Source organism: Lepidochelys olivacea (genome assembly GCF_965140295.1).
Source record: "Lepidochelys olivacea isolate rLepOli2 genome assembly, chromosome: 3".
NCBI classification, from domain to species: Eukaryota; Metazoa; Chordata; order Testudines; family Cheloniidae; genus Lepidochelys; species Lepidochelys olivacea.
Window position 1 is genome coordinate 110,394,043 of NC_140413.1, and position 13,737 is coordinate 110,407,779.

At 40.9% G+C, this 13,737-nt stretch overlaps 1 protein-coding gene across 2 annotated transcripts in view; it reads left to right on the plus strand.

Moving 5' to 3' along the window:
- Positions 1 to 13,737, plus strand: part of UTRN (utrophin) — a 583,727-nt gene that overhangs the window by 161,342 nt on the left and 408,648 nt on the right. For both annotated transcript variants that reach the window (XM_084623224.1, XM_084623225.1), the window contains exons 20-21: positions 5,779 to 6,017; positions 6,268 to 6,448. In XM_084623224.1, the coding sequence (XP_084479350.1) occupies positions 5,779 to 6,017; positions 6,268 to 6,448 (420 nt within the window). The remainder of the gene's footprint in view (positions 1 to 5,778; positions 6,018 to 6,267; positions 6,449 to 13,737) is intronic.

Here is a 13,737-nt window from a genome sequence, read left to right on the forward strand (position 1 = left end):
TATGCAGGAAATAGCCCAGCTTGATTGTCATGCACATTGTGTAAAGAGTTGTCACTTTGGATGGGCTATCACCAGCAGGAGAGTGAATTTGTGTGGGGGGGTGGAGGGTGAGAAAACCTGGATTTGTGCTGGAAATCACTTTAGATAAGCTATTACCAGCAGGACAGTGGGGTGGGAATAGGTATTGTTTCATATTCTCTGTGTATATATAAAGCCTGCTGCAGTTTCCACGATATGCATCTGAGGAAGTGAGCTGTAGCTCACGAAAGCTTATGCTCTAATAAATTGGTTAGTCTCTAAGGTGCCACAAGTCCTCCTTTTCTTTTTGCGAATACAGACTAACACGGCTGCTACTCTGAAACCTAGCATTGAGTTGGTTTATGGTAAAGTGAAAGGTTTCAGAGTAACTGCCGTGTTAGTCTGTATTCCCAAAAAGAAAAAGAGTACTTGTGGCACCTCAGAGTCTAACCAATTTATTTGAGCATGAGCTTTCGTGAGCTACAGCTCACTTCATCGGATGCATACTGTGGGAAGCGTAGAAGATCTTTTTATACACAGAAAGCATGAAAAAAAAAACCTCCCCCCACTCCACTCTCCTGCTGGTATTTTTTTCATGCTTTGTGTGTATAAAAAGATCTTCTACGCTTTCCACAGTATGCATCTGATGAAGTGAGCTGTAGCTCACGAAAGCTTATGCTCAAATAAATTGGTTAGTCTCTAAGGTGCCACAAGTACTCCTTTTTCTTTTTGGTAAAGTGAAATAAATTTATTAACAAAATTAGGATTTACAGAGACAAGGTAGGTGGTGTAATATCTTTTATTGGATCAACTTCTGATGGTGAGAGAGACAAGCTTTTGAGCCACACACAACTCTTTTCCAGGTCTAGGAAAGGTACTCTGAGCATCATGGCTAAATGCAAGATGGAACAGATTGTTTAGCATAAGTAGTTAGCACACATTCTAAGGGACCATTCAAGGTTGAGTAGCTCATTAACATCTCTGCAGTGTTAAGACAAAAAGAGGGGTCCACGATTTTTAATATCTAGCAGAGCTATGAATTTAAGCTGCCAGGATCATCTTTTGAAAGTGTTGTGCAGGTTTCTTTGAGGGTGAGGATTGATAGGTCGGAAATAGATTGATCACTTTATGAAAAGTGTTCATTCACATGTGATTGGGTGTTCTGATCTTTTTATCATTTTCCTGAGTGAGTTCATTCAAGAGCATAGTGATTGTCTGGTCTCACCCACATAGTTGATGGGGCATTTAATGCACTGACGGAGGTGTACCACATCTTGTCTTAGGCATGTGTAGAATCTGTGGATCTTGAAAAGTGTGTTATGGGGAGTTTTGATCTTTGTGGCGGTGACGATAAGTCTGCAAATTTTGCATCTGTTGCCACTTTGAGTTGGTGTGTCCTGGTCTGTGGGTAGCTTGCTTCTGATGAGGAGCTTGGAGAGTCAGGGGGTGGTATTTGAAGGCCAGAAGTGTTTGAAGGCCAGGGTTCAGGAAAGCTTTTCTTTGGGATGAGGTCCCTATTGAGCATGGGTTGCAGTTGTTTGATACCCAATCTGGGTTCAAGTGTGGGAGGCAGGTGATAACTAGGGGTATGCAGTTGGATGGGCTTTTATTTCTGTATTGAAGCAGATTCGGGGTATTTGGGTGGCTTGTTCCATGATTTGATATACTACTCCGGTGGAGTGGCCTTGTTTGGAGAAGGCAGCTTTAAGTGGATTAAGGTGTATATCCCAGACTTGAAGTGAGTTTAAATATAAGGAATGAAGATAGAAAGAGTTACAAGTAAAATATGCTTCTAAAATAAATATGCTTCTAAAAGTCTAAATCTTGATCTAGAAAGATACAGGTTTTGTTCAAAATGGTTTCTCTTGCCCAAGGCTTTGGAGCTGTGCTCCGGCTCTGCTCCAGCTCCAGGCAAAAACCTGCAGCTCCACTGCTCTGGAGCTGCTCCGCGCTCCAACTCTGGGCTCCTCTCCAAAACCCTGCTCTCACCAGTCATTCTTCTTCCCAGCCATGGCTGACTTTCCCTCGGTAAGGACCTTCAACGAAAGTATAAGGTGCTAGCTTCCCCTGTTGTCTTAGGTGAAAGATCTTTGCCTAAGCAGGTTACTCACATACATTTGGTTCCAGATATTTCAACCTTTTGGTTGAAGGGCATCCTCTCAGCTTGCAAGAATTCTGGCCTCGTGTGTCTGTCGAGTGATGGATGACAAAGACCGCTTCTCTCCTTGCTTATATGTTCCAAAATTCAATGACTTTGGGCATTATTTTTATTATTTTGGACACTATTATTAAAATGTGCATTGGTGCAACTGCAGTGCTTAAGTGAAGATGCTTGTATGCTGTCAGGGTTTCCTCTCCACTCAACTCTGGGGTACAGATGTGGGGACCCTCATGAAAGAACCCCTAAGCTTATAAGTACCAGCTTAGGTTAAAAACTTCCCCAAGGCACAAATCCTTTCCTTGTCCTTGGACGTAACTGCTGCCACCACCAAGTGATTTAGAAAAAGATTCAGGAAAAAGACCACTTGGAGTCCCTATTTCTCCAAATATCCCCTCAAGCCGCTTCACCCCCTTTCCTGGGGTGGCTTGAGAATAATATACTAACCAATAGTTTAACAAAGTGAGCACAGACCAAACCCTTGGGCTTTTAGGACACTAAAAATCAATCAGGTTCTTAAAAGAAGAACTTTATTATAAAGAAAAAAGTAAAAGAATGACACCTGCAAAATCAGGATGGAAGGTAACTTTACAGGGTAATAAAAGATTTTAAACACAGAGGACTCCCCTCTGGACTCAACTTCACAGTTACAAAAAACAGGAATAAAACTACCTCTTAGCATAGGGAAAAATCACAAGCTAACACATTTGTTTGCCTTTACTTACAATTTCTGTAATTATAGATGTATAATTTCAGGTATCTTTTTAGGAGCTGGTTTACCTGCTTGGTCTCTCCCTCTGTCCTGAGGGGGAACAAACACCCCCCCCCCCCCGATTTGAAAGTATCTTCTTTCCCCATTGGTCAGGTGCCAATTAGGTTAGTTGAACTGATTAACCCCTTACAGGTAAGTGATTCTGTACCTCTGGCCAGGAGGGATTTGATGTTACTGCATACATAAAGGTGGTTACCCCTTCCTTTATATTTATGACATATGCTAATGGGAGAGCTTCTCCTGTCGGTGTAGTTACCCGCCTCTCAGGGAGGTGGATTAGCTATGTTGATGGGAAAAGCTCTCCTGTTGGTGTATGGGGTTAGCTCAGTATAACGATGTTGTGCAGGGGTGTGAAAAATCCATTCCGCTGAGCAATGTAATTATGCTGATATAGGTCTGTAGATTAGATGTGGTCTTTGTTTCAAGAGGCAGGATGACTTCATGCTTTTCTTCCCTTCCTGTGGGCTTCCTGTCCCCACGATAATTTCTAAGTAAATGGAGCTTCCGTTGTTTCTGATTCCACCATGCTTAATTTACATAGGAGACAGGTAGATAGCTGTGACATCCTCTCCTGTTTCCGCAGACAGTACAGCCTAATATCAATATGTAATTTCTTATATAGTGTTAATACATACATCTTACAATGATGTTAGTCACCAGTGTGTCATTAGCTTTCAGAGAAGACCTCACTTTATAAACTTTTATAATACAGTAATACTGTGTACAATCAGTTGATTCAGTTGAGTTATTAGTTTTCAAATGATACCTCACAAGACACATTTTGTACAAAGATTATTACAATAGTGTATAGGGTGAGAATATAGGAGTGCTTAACGTTGCACCTGAGTCTCTGTTACAATGGGTCAGAATCTCTCACAACCTCATGAGCTAGCTAATTCAGTGTAAAGCTAGACAGTAAAAACTTGTGCTGCTTTGTAATTGTTTCTAGGTTTCGAACCTTTTTCTGGGAGGAATCTATTCTTCTCTAAACTATGAAGGTCTTTGGCCTTAACAAGCACTACATACTGATTATAATGTAAAACACATGTTTCAAAATTTAGCTAGCGCCACTTAACAATACGATATTATAGAAGTATTGTTTAACTTTTCTGTTGAGGGGAAAAATATATAATGTCAAGCAAGAGAAAATATGTAGATTTCTCTTTTAAAATTTATGACTTCTTCACCTAGTGCATATACTTCATAAGGTCTCATCCAAATACACCTTGTATAAGGATTTGGCAAATTGAAACAGAAATAGCAACATAAACTTGCAACTGCAAGTTATAAAGTGTATTTTTAAGAATCTGAATTATTGATTATTTTAGGCTGTAATTCAGAGTGCCTCAATCATTATACTAGAGTATTAGATTTTATAGCCTTGCTAATTAAAGTTACAAATTCTTCATATACCTGAATATCCAGATACCTTATTAATAATAGATTTCAGAGTAGCAGCCGTGTAAGTCTGTATCCGCAAAAAGAAAAGGAGAACTTGTGGCATCTTAGAGACTAACAAATTTATTTGAGCATGAGCTTTTGTGAGCTACAGCTCACCTCATCGGATGTCTTATTAATAATGGTGCTGCAGGGATGAAGGTTATGAATCTGGAAAGTATCTGTAAGATCACTGTACATAAGCCACAGTTTCTACTACAAATCGTGGTGTTACCAGCACTGAAAGTGATTGCAAGTTTCAAGGCAGTGTGATGAAGACAAGCATATATATAACGTTTTAGCGTAGACAAAATCCCCAATTACTTACCAACCACAAGGGAAAAAAAATACAAACACAGCGAGAGAAGTGTGTGGGTGAAGTCTGTTCGTGTTACAATATTACATCTTCAAGGCATGTATTGTACTGGCTGTTCAAATTTATTCAGTCTTTTTTTAAAAAAAAGTGTGTGAGAGCTAGAGAAATGCTTCATTCAGTCTCTGTGGGCTGGCAATAGCCTTGTGTTTGTCAGCTTGTGTTTTGCAGTTATTATTCTTATTAACATCTAGTTCTTAATCACATCTGTCTGCAATGTAACATTGTTTGGTACTGTTCCTCCTCTTTCCCAGCCTGACAATGCAGCATTTCCATCCACCCTTTCAACAAATTTACTGACCCCAGTGTACAGTTAGGGACTGATGCTTTCTAGTTTGCTGCTTGCCTTTTTCAACAGTGACTCTAGAGAGCTGCAGGGAAAACTTCATTAAAAAGCCCATTGTTTAATGAAGTTAATTTTATTTAATGATTTAAGATGTTTAAATGTTAACTTGCAAACTACAATTCAATATTTAAAATAAAAAACGGGTGGCAGCTCATCACTGTAAACTGTGAATTTGTTTGTCAGAGGGAGTGAGTGGCACTCAGAGCTGTGGCTAGCCTGGGTCAACTGACTTGGGCTTGTGGGGCTCAGGTTGCAGGGCTAAAAATTACTGTGTAGACATTTGGGGGACCCTGTGAGTGCGGAGGATCCTGAAGCTTGGGCTGGAGCCCAAGCCCGAACATCTACACAGTGATTTTTGGACTCTGAGCCTGAATCAGCTGACTTACTCCAGTCACAGGGTTTTTTTATCCCTGTGTAGACATACCCTAAGTCTTGCTTATAAGCATGAAATTAAAAGCCAAAATGCTTGTTACCACTATTTGACATAGTTTCAAGGAAGGCTGACTTGGAAGTAAAAAAAAACAAAAACAAAAAAAACCACCACCTGTGTGATTATAGATGAAACATATATATTTGCATTAATATATCTGAAGAATGTAATGATTAGATACTTGTAAATCAAGATGTGTTGCAGTTTCTCTAACCACAATGGTTTATTTCCTTCATTGACTCAGAGGAACTTTTTACTGAGGATGTGAAAAGTGCCCTGGAACAGATATTGACAGAGTGGAAAGAGATGATCAGGCACCTGGAGGAACTGGCAAGAAAGATACAATACCAGGATGAAATAAACACATACTTTAGGGAAATGGGTGAACTTGAGAAGATTATAAATGAGAAGGAGGTGTGGCTAAAAAATGTCACTTCATCATTGCAACAACCATCTTTAACAGCCCTGAAAGAGTCATGTCAGGTAAGGTTGGCAACTTTGTTTACTTTGATATCAAACTTATAGAAGAACGGAATACCCCAGATCACCCTTACTCTGACACAGGCTAAACTAATCAGCTCAAAAGCACTCAAGTCTTACTTAAAATTAATGGGACTTAGATGCATTTGAAAAGGTTATCCTAAATCTGTTGAATAATCATAGCACAACTATTTATACAAATGGTTTAAATGTATGTCTTGTTTTGTTTTTGTGTTTTTTAATTTTTTCACAGCGGGAGCTCACTCATCTGTTAAGTCTGTGCCCTCAAATTGAACATCAGACTGCTACCTCTAAGGTGCTCACATCCCAACCTGCTGCTCCAAATTTCATCCAAGACAGCTTGAGCAGTTTTACTGATCGCTTCAGATCTGTCAGACAGAAATTGGAAGAATGGCATCAGCAGCTGAATAAAGGTAAATATTCCGTTTCTTCTATTTAAATCACATTGATGCCTCTTTTGATTCTGTCCCTCTTAAAAATCAGATTTTGATACATACTCTTTTGGTGCATAGTCTGATGTTCTCCGAGCCTGCAAAGAAGTGGTGCTGCACTGTATAATGTGTATGATTGTCTTAGGTCTTCATTGACATACTATATACATCATGTAGTCGCACTGCAAGTGCCATGTAGAATTTGTATCTGTGTAGAAATGTAGAAGTAGCTTTTCCATTTTCCTCTTTTATCCACAGATCATTAGTTCTTAGAGTAGGTTACATTATAAGTCCGTGATATCCAGAGAGAGTTTCAGAAAATGATAGAAAGTGCTGAAAGAATGATTAGAATTTCTGAAAGGTAATATAAGGACAGATTATTGCTCTTGAAACCTAATTATACCGTGCACTATTATAAATATAACAGTTAAAGAAACCGCTTGCAACTATTCTTGTCAAGGACAGTTCACCCCTTATGAAGATGTCTAGTACACTGTTGGAACTATGTATAATAAATTAAAAAAGTGATACATTTATCAGTCTGGTTCTATAATCCTTCACTCTGCCACTATTCCTGTTGACTACAGTGGGAATTTTTGACATACACATTGTAGGACCAGACCCAGCACCAGCCAATTATAGTCTAAGAAAGGAAACGTTTATGCTTTTATGAATTGTATATGCTGAAATTATGGGATAAATTGCTGTGCTGCTGAGAAACTTAGTTCTCTTCTGATTGTTGGCTGGTTGGTTAGGCCACAATCTACAAAATAGGAAAAAGTTTGAGAACTATGTCTAAAATACATTTCTCTTCTAAAAGTCTGTAAAGTGCCCCTGTAAAGTTATCTGTCTCCATATTGCCTTGTACTTCCGTAGTTTGTCGGTTTTTTGTATCTACCTGTTTTGTCTTGTCTTAGACTTAGATTGTCAACTCTCTGGGACAGGAACCATCTCACATGATTCTCGGGTGGCTATAATGGAGCCCGGATTGCTGCCCTTTGGCACTACAGCAATCAAAATAATTAATACATATAATAATAGTAAGGTTCCATGTTTGTGTCTCTGATTTCCTTATCAAATGTGTTCAATTTACAAGTTTAAAAAACATGTCCTATTGCTAGCTCTGCTAGCCTATGATCTATTATTAATCATGTTTATGAAGTTAGTTATGACTAAGACCCAACCTACTGTGGAAGCCCCATTGTGCTATGCACCAAACAAACACACGGTAGTAGTTGGACCCTGCTCTGAAGAGCTTATAAGTAAGGCTATGATTTGGTGGCTATGAATCAGTGACTTCCACAGACCTCTGCGACTTCACCCCGCAGCTGCTGGTGGCCAGGAGCTGCGGGGTATGCCTGCTGGCAGTGCTGTGTGGCGGGAGGGGAATCCATAGCAGGGCAGGGTGCTAGACTCTCTTCTCTCCCCATTTTGTCATGGATATTTTTAGTAAAAGTCAGGGACAGGTCACAGCTTCCATGAATTTTTGTTAATTGCCCATTACCTGTCCCTGACTTTTACTAAAAATGTCTGACAAAATTGTAGCCTTACTTATAAGCCAAATAGATGAGACAAACATAGGGTCGTAACAAACAAAGACAACCTTGTGATCACAGCAAACAACACATTAGTTCCACTTTTTTTTGTGGGTGGATTTTGTTCGGAAGAGGATAAATTAAATAGAAAGGGAAGGGGGTAAAGGGGGTAGGACAAGAGGGTAAGAGGAGCAGGTTTGGAGTGAAGCTGAAGGGGAAGAGGCTGTGAGGGAAGGGGGTGATTAGAGTGAACAGCCAATCAGCACAGGAAATAGAAAGTCCTGTTAAAACTGTAAAAAGTTCTGATTGTCCAGAGGTGGTCCCCGCTTTGGCTACTTCTGCCCCTTCCAGCTGCAGTCTCTGGCTGGCTCCTCTCTGTAGTTTTCCTCCAGTGCCCCATGAAAGTTAAGATAGCTGTTTACATATCTCTAGTAATTAGGCCTGCAGTGTTATCTGTGCTCACTGCCCTCCATGTGGGTGTAACTGATGGAAAATTAACAAGCATTTCTCTTGGTGCATAAGAAGCTGTGTTGGTTCTCTGGTGCCAATTGGAGTAAAAAGTAGTGAAAACTGATCTAGTTGCTGAGCTTATAGGCTTCTAAATAGACACAAATAACTGATCTGCTGTGTCCTATTTATAATATGGAGATATACCTATCTCATAGAACTGGAGGGGACCGGTTTCAGAATAGAATCACACTTGAAATAACTCTTGAGGAACCTCCCATTTTGAATTCCCAATCTGATCTCCCACATTTCCTGCAGCAACTATATGGCTTTATATGTTAAAAAATTAATATCAGGATTGTATTAAGGAGATACAGACAAGGTGAAAATAACATAGTGGTGCAACTGGTTAGGTACATCTTCTCATCTCGTGGCTGCTATTTATTTATTTCTTCCTGGGTGTACAGCTTTTTTTAACATCAAGTCTCCTCTTCTTGTTGCCTGCAGACTTGACTGCTCTCACCTTTTGCTGGTTACTTTGCAGTTCTATATGTTGTTTACCTCTGATTTTGGTGGTGTCTGCAAATTTGGTTGAAATTACACAGAAGAAACGTTAAGCAAAAGAAAGAGTTTCTCAGTTCCGGTATACCAGTGTTTCTCAGCGACTGGTCTGTGGACAGGTCTCCCTGACACAATTTAGGAAGGCAACAACCCTGTCCATGGTAACCAAAAGGTTGAGAAACACTGCTGTATAGCAGATATGAGGGAACTCTGGAGGAATGACTGGTAAGGGAACAAGATTAAAATTAATTTTGAGGAAAAGAATAATTATTTGACAAAAAAAGGAGATGGGGAAACTTGTAAAATAGGCAACAATGCAGGTTTCAGTCCTATCTGCTGCTGTGTTGTATATGATCCATGAGAGATGTGGTATTACAGAAAGTCTCATTAGTTGTGACTCTCTAGAGAGCTTCTAGAGCAGGGGTTCTCAAACTTCATTGCACTGCAACCCCCTTCTGACAACAAAAATTACTACATGACCCCAGAAGAGGGGACCGAAGCCTGAGCCTGGCCAAGCCCTGCTCTCCCTGGTGGGGGAAGGGTGGGAGGTGGACTAAACCAAAGCCTGAGCCCGGCTGTGGGTGGGGGCAAACCTGAAGTCCCATCAGCCAGGGCTGACAGCCTTGGGTTGAAGGCTTTAGCCCTGGGCGATGGGGCCCAGGCTTGGGCTTTGACCCTGGGCCTGAGCAAGTCTAACGCCATCCGGGTGACCCCAGTTTGAGAACCACTGTTCTAGAGGATTCATCTGACCAGCTAAATCTCACAAAATCCAAATATCTTTTTTACATTCTTCATGACTACTTAAATTGAGGTGTAGTGTGTAGCAAGATGATGTGAAATCACACACCCCCTTTTTTTTTTTGTGGGTGCATGGGTCAGTGCTTGAATATTGGCTTCTATGTAGGGCTGAACTGGCCTTTTAGTTCACCTGTTCAACCACTGTAATGGAAGTAGCTCTGGGTACCACAGGTAGCCTCTATGCTATTGAGTTCATCTTCTGAATCTCAGTAACTGGTTCTGTCAAGCAGAAAAAATAGGTGATAGTAACAGTTATTGTTTAGGTCACAGATGTAGGGGGGGATCTTATCTGGCTATGGGCTTTATCCTGCAAGGCTGTGAGTGCCCTCAGCTGCTACTGTGAAGTGAAGGGGATTTGAAGGTACTCCACATGTTGCAGTCAGACAGTAAACTATTGAATATATGCAAGGTTTCAGTGAAATATATTTCATAGAATCATAGACTTTAAGGTCAGAAGGGAGCATTATGATCGTCTAGTCTGACCTCCTGCACAATGCAGGCCACAGAATCTCACCCACCCACTCCTGTAACAAACGTCTAATCTATGTCTGAGCTATTGCAGTCCTCAAATCATGGTTTAAAGTCTTCAAGGTGCAGAGAATCCTCCAGCAAGTGACCCGTGCCCCACGCTGCAGAGGAAGGTGAAAAACCCCCAGGGCCTCTGCCAATCTGCTCTGGAGGAAAATTCCTTCCCGACCCCAAGTATGGCGATCAGCTAAACCCTGAGCATGTGGGCAAGACTCACCAGCCAGACACCCAGGAAAGAATTCTCTGTAGTAACTCAGATCCCACCCCATCTAACATCCCATCACAGGCCGTTGGGCATATCTACAGCTAGTAGTCAAAGATCAATTAATTGCCAGAATTAGGCTATCCCATCATATCATCCCTTCCATAAACTTATCAAGCTTAGTCTTGAAGCCAGATATGTCTTTTGCCCCCACTACTTCCCTTGGAAGGCTGTTGCAGAACTTCACTCCTCTGATGGTTAGAAACCTTCGTCTAATTTCAAGTCTAAACTTCCTGATGGCCAGTTTATATCTATTTGTTCTTGTGTTCACATTGGTACTGACCTTAAATAATTAGTCTCCCTCCATGGTATTTATCCCTCTGATATACTTAGAGAGAGCTATCATATCTCCCCTCAGGCTTCTTTAGGTTAGGCTAAACAAGACAAGCTCTTTGAGTCTCCTTTCATAAGACAGGTTTTCTATTCCTCAGATCATCCTAGTAGCCATTCTCTGTACCTGTTCCAGTTTGAATTAATCTTTCTTAAACATGGGAGACCAGAACTGCACACACTATTCCAGATGAGGTCTCACCAGTGCCTTGTATAATGGTACTAACACCTTCTTATCTCTACTGGAAATACCTCTCCTGATACATCCCAAGACTGCATTAGCTTTTTTCATGGCCATATCACGTTGGCGGCTCACATTGGCTGTGATCAACCAATACTCTGAGGTCCTTCTCCTCCTCTTACTTCCAAGTGATGTGTCCCCAGTTTATAACAAAAATTCTTGTTAATCCCTAAATGCATGACCTTGCACTTTTCACTATTAAATTTCATCCTATTACTCCAGTTTATAAGGTCATCCAGATCTTCCTGTAGGTCCTTCTCTGAATTGGCAATACCTCCCAGCTTTGTGTCATCCGTAAACTTTATTAGCACACTCTGGCTTTTTGTGCCAAGGTCAGTAATAAAAAGATTAAATAAGATTGGTCCCAAAACCGATCTCTGAGGAACTCCATTAGTAGCCTCCTTCCAGCCTGACAGTTCACCTTTCAGTGTGACCCGTTGTAGTCTTCCCTTTAACCAGTTCCTTATCCACCTTTCAATTTCATATTGATCCCCATCTTTTCCAGTTTAGCTAATAATTCTCCATGTGGAACTGTATCAAATGCCTCACTGAAATCGAGGTAAATTAGATCCGCTCAGTTTCCTTTGTCTAAAAAATCTGTTACTTTCTCAAAGAAGATCAGGTTGTATTGACATGATCTACCTTTTGTAAAACAGTGTTGCATTTTGTCCCAATTACCATTGACCTCAATGTCCTTAACTACTTTCTCCTTCAAAATTTTTTCCCAAGATCTTGCATACTACAGATGTCAAACTAAGAGGCCTGTAGTTACCCGGATCACTTTTTTTCCTTCCTTAAAAATAGGAACTATGTTAACAATTCTCTAGTCATACAGTACAACCCCTGAGTTCACAGATTCATTAAAAATTTTTGCTAATGGGCTTGCAATTTCATGTGCCAGTTCCTTTAATATTCTTGGATGAAGATTATCTGGGCCCCCTGTTTTAGTCCCATTAAGCTGTTCAAGTTTAGCTTCTACCTCGGATGTGGTAATATCTACCTCTTTCATGGAGTCAATTAGTAACTTCATGTACTACCATAACCTCTTGATGGAGCTATTTTTGTAATTAACTGCAGCCAAATATATAAATGGTAAACGCACAAACACATATATGGTAATGATCTGTTCGGGAATCTCATTTTAGGTCTTTTATTAAGATCTTTCATATACTTGTAGCATTTCCTCTGATGCAGAGCTTTTGGATGGGCTCCTGCCAGACTGACCTATATCTGTATTACCATATATGCTTGTAAACTAAAGATGTCCAACTACTTTTTCATTAAGCAAAACTATTAAAATTTCTAATATATTCTTAATTTTTAGCCAATTTTAAACTTAGTAAATGATAACATGGGCATATATGTACCTTTATTTACAAAAAAGTAGCATTCTTCTGCATGAAATAAATCCTAAGTTATGTGAACTTTGTTTCAGTATCTATGCCTGAACTATATTTAAATGTAGTGTGATTTATGTGCTGTTTGATATTTCATAGTCTGTTGGATCATAGACCTTCAGTGCTATCAGTTTTGGCTACATTGAAAAATACTGAACATTTACCTCATTCTCTGCGCACAGTCCATTTTGTGAGTTGAACAAGGCAGTGATCCTATGGAGAAAAACGGGATGTGACCATTTCATTCAAGACTATAACATAATACAGCAAAAGTGGTAGCAAAGAGTTAAGATTCCACAGACGTCCTTAACTTCAGAATTTTTTGACTGCTAAATGCTTTACTTTACAAAGTTATAAACCTCATGCAGTGCACATCATCCTCACTGAATGTAGTAAGGGGCCTCTAGTCTCATTCACCAATCACTCTGACATGAAATAAGGCAGGGGCTCTTCAAAATAAATAATATTACTCCGGGGGGGAGGGGGAGGAATTCTGTGCCACTGCACAATGCAGAATTTTGCAGAAATAAATGTTGTGTGTGCAGAATTTCCCCCTCCCCCCCACCTCAGAAATGGGCTGCAGAGATGTTGGCTGCCCCAAGGGGCTGCTGGACCCAGCAGAGCCTCGCTCACAAATAGACAAGACTCGGGGAAGTTCCCAGCATGCCCTGAGGGAAGAAGGAAGTGTGTAGGAAACTCTTTGCAAGCTTGGGACCCAGCGTCAGGATGTTTCTCCCTCTGGATCCCTGGGCTCTAGGAGAGTAAGGGGTGTGAGTATCTGAGCCAGGGGGGCTCTGCAAGTGGGCTGTGGGGGAGAGGAGGGTGTGAGTGTCTGGTCTGGATGGGCACCGCAGCTGGCCTCTGGGGCGGTAGGGGCTGTGAGTGTCTGGGCTAGGGGGGGCCATGGGTGGGGTGGGGACCACAGCTGGCCTCTGGGGGGGTGAGGGGTGTGAGTTTCTGGGCTGGTGGGGCCCCATAACTGGGCTCTGTGGGGAGGGGATGATATGTCTGGACCCCCAGCTGGGCTCTGTAGGGGAGGGGGCAAAGAAACAGGAACTGAGTTGTTCTAGAGGTTTCTTTAACTCTTGCCTCCTAAGGGATATTTTTTGTGTGTCAATATTGTTACATACTTGCTCACAGGTATTTTGAAATAAATTAGCAAAATATTTGAA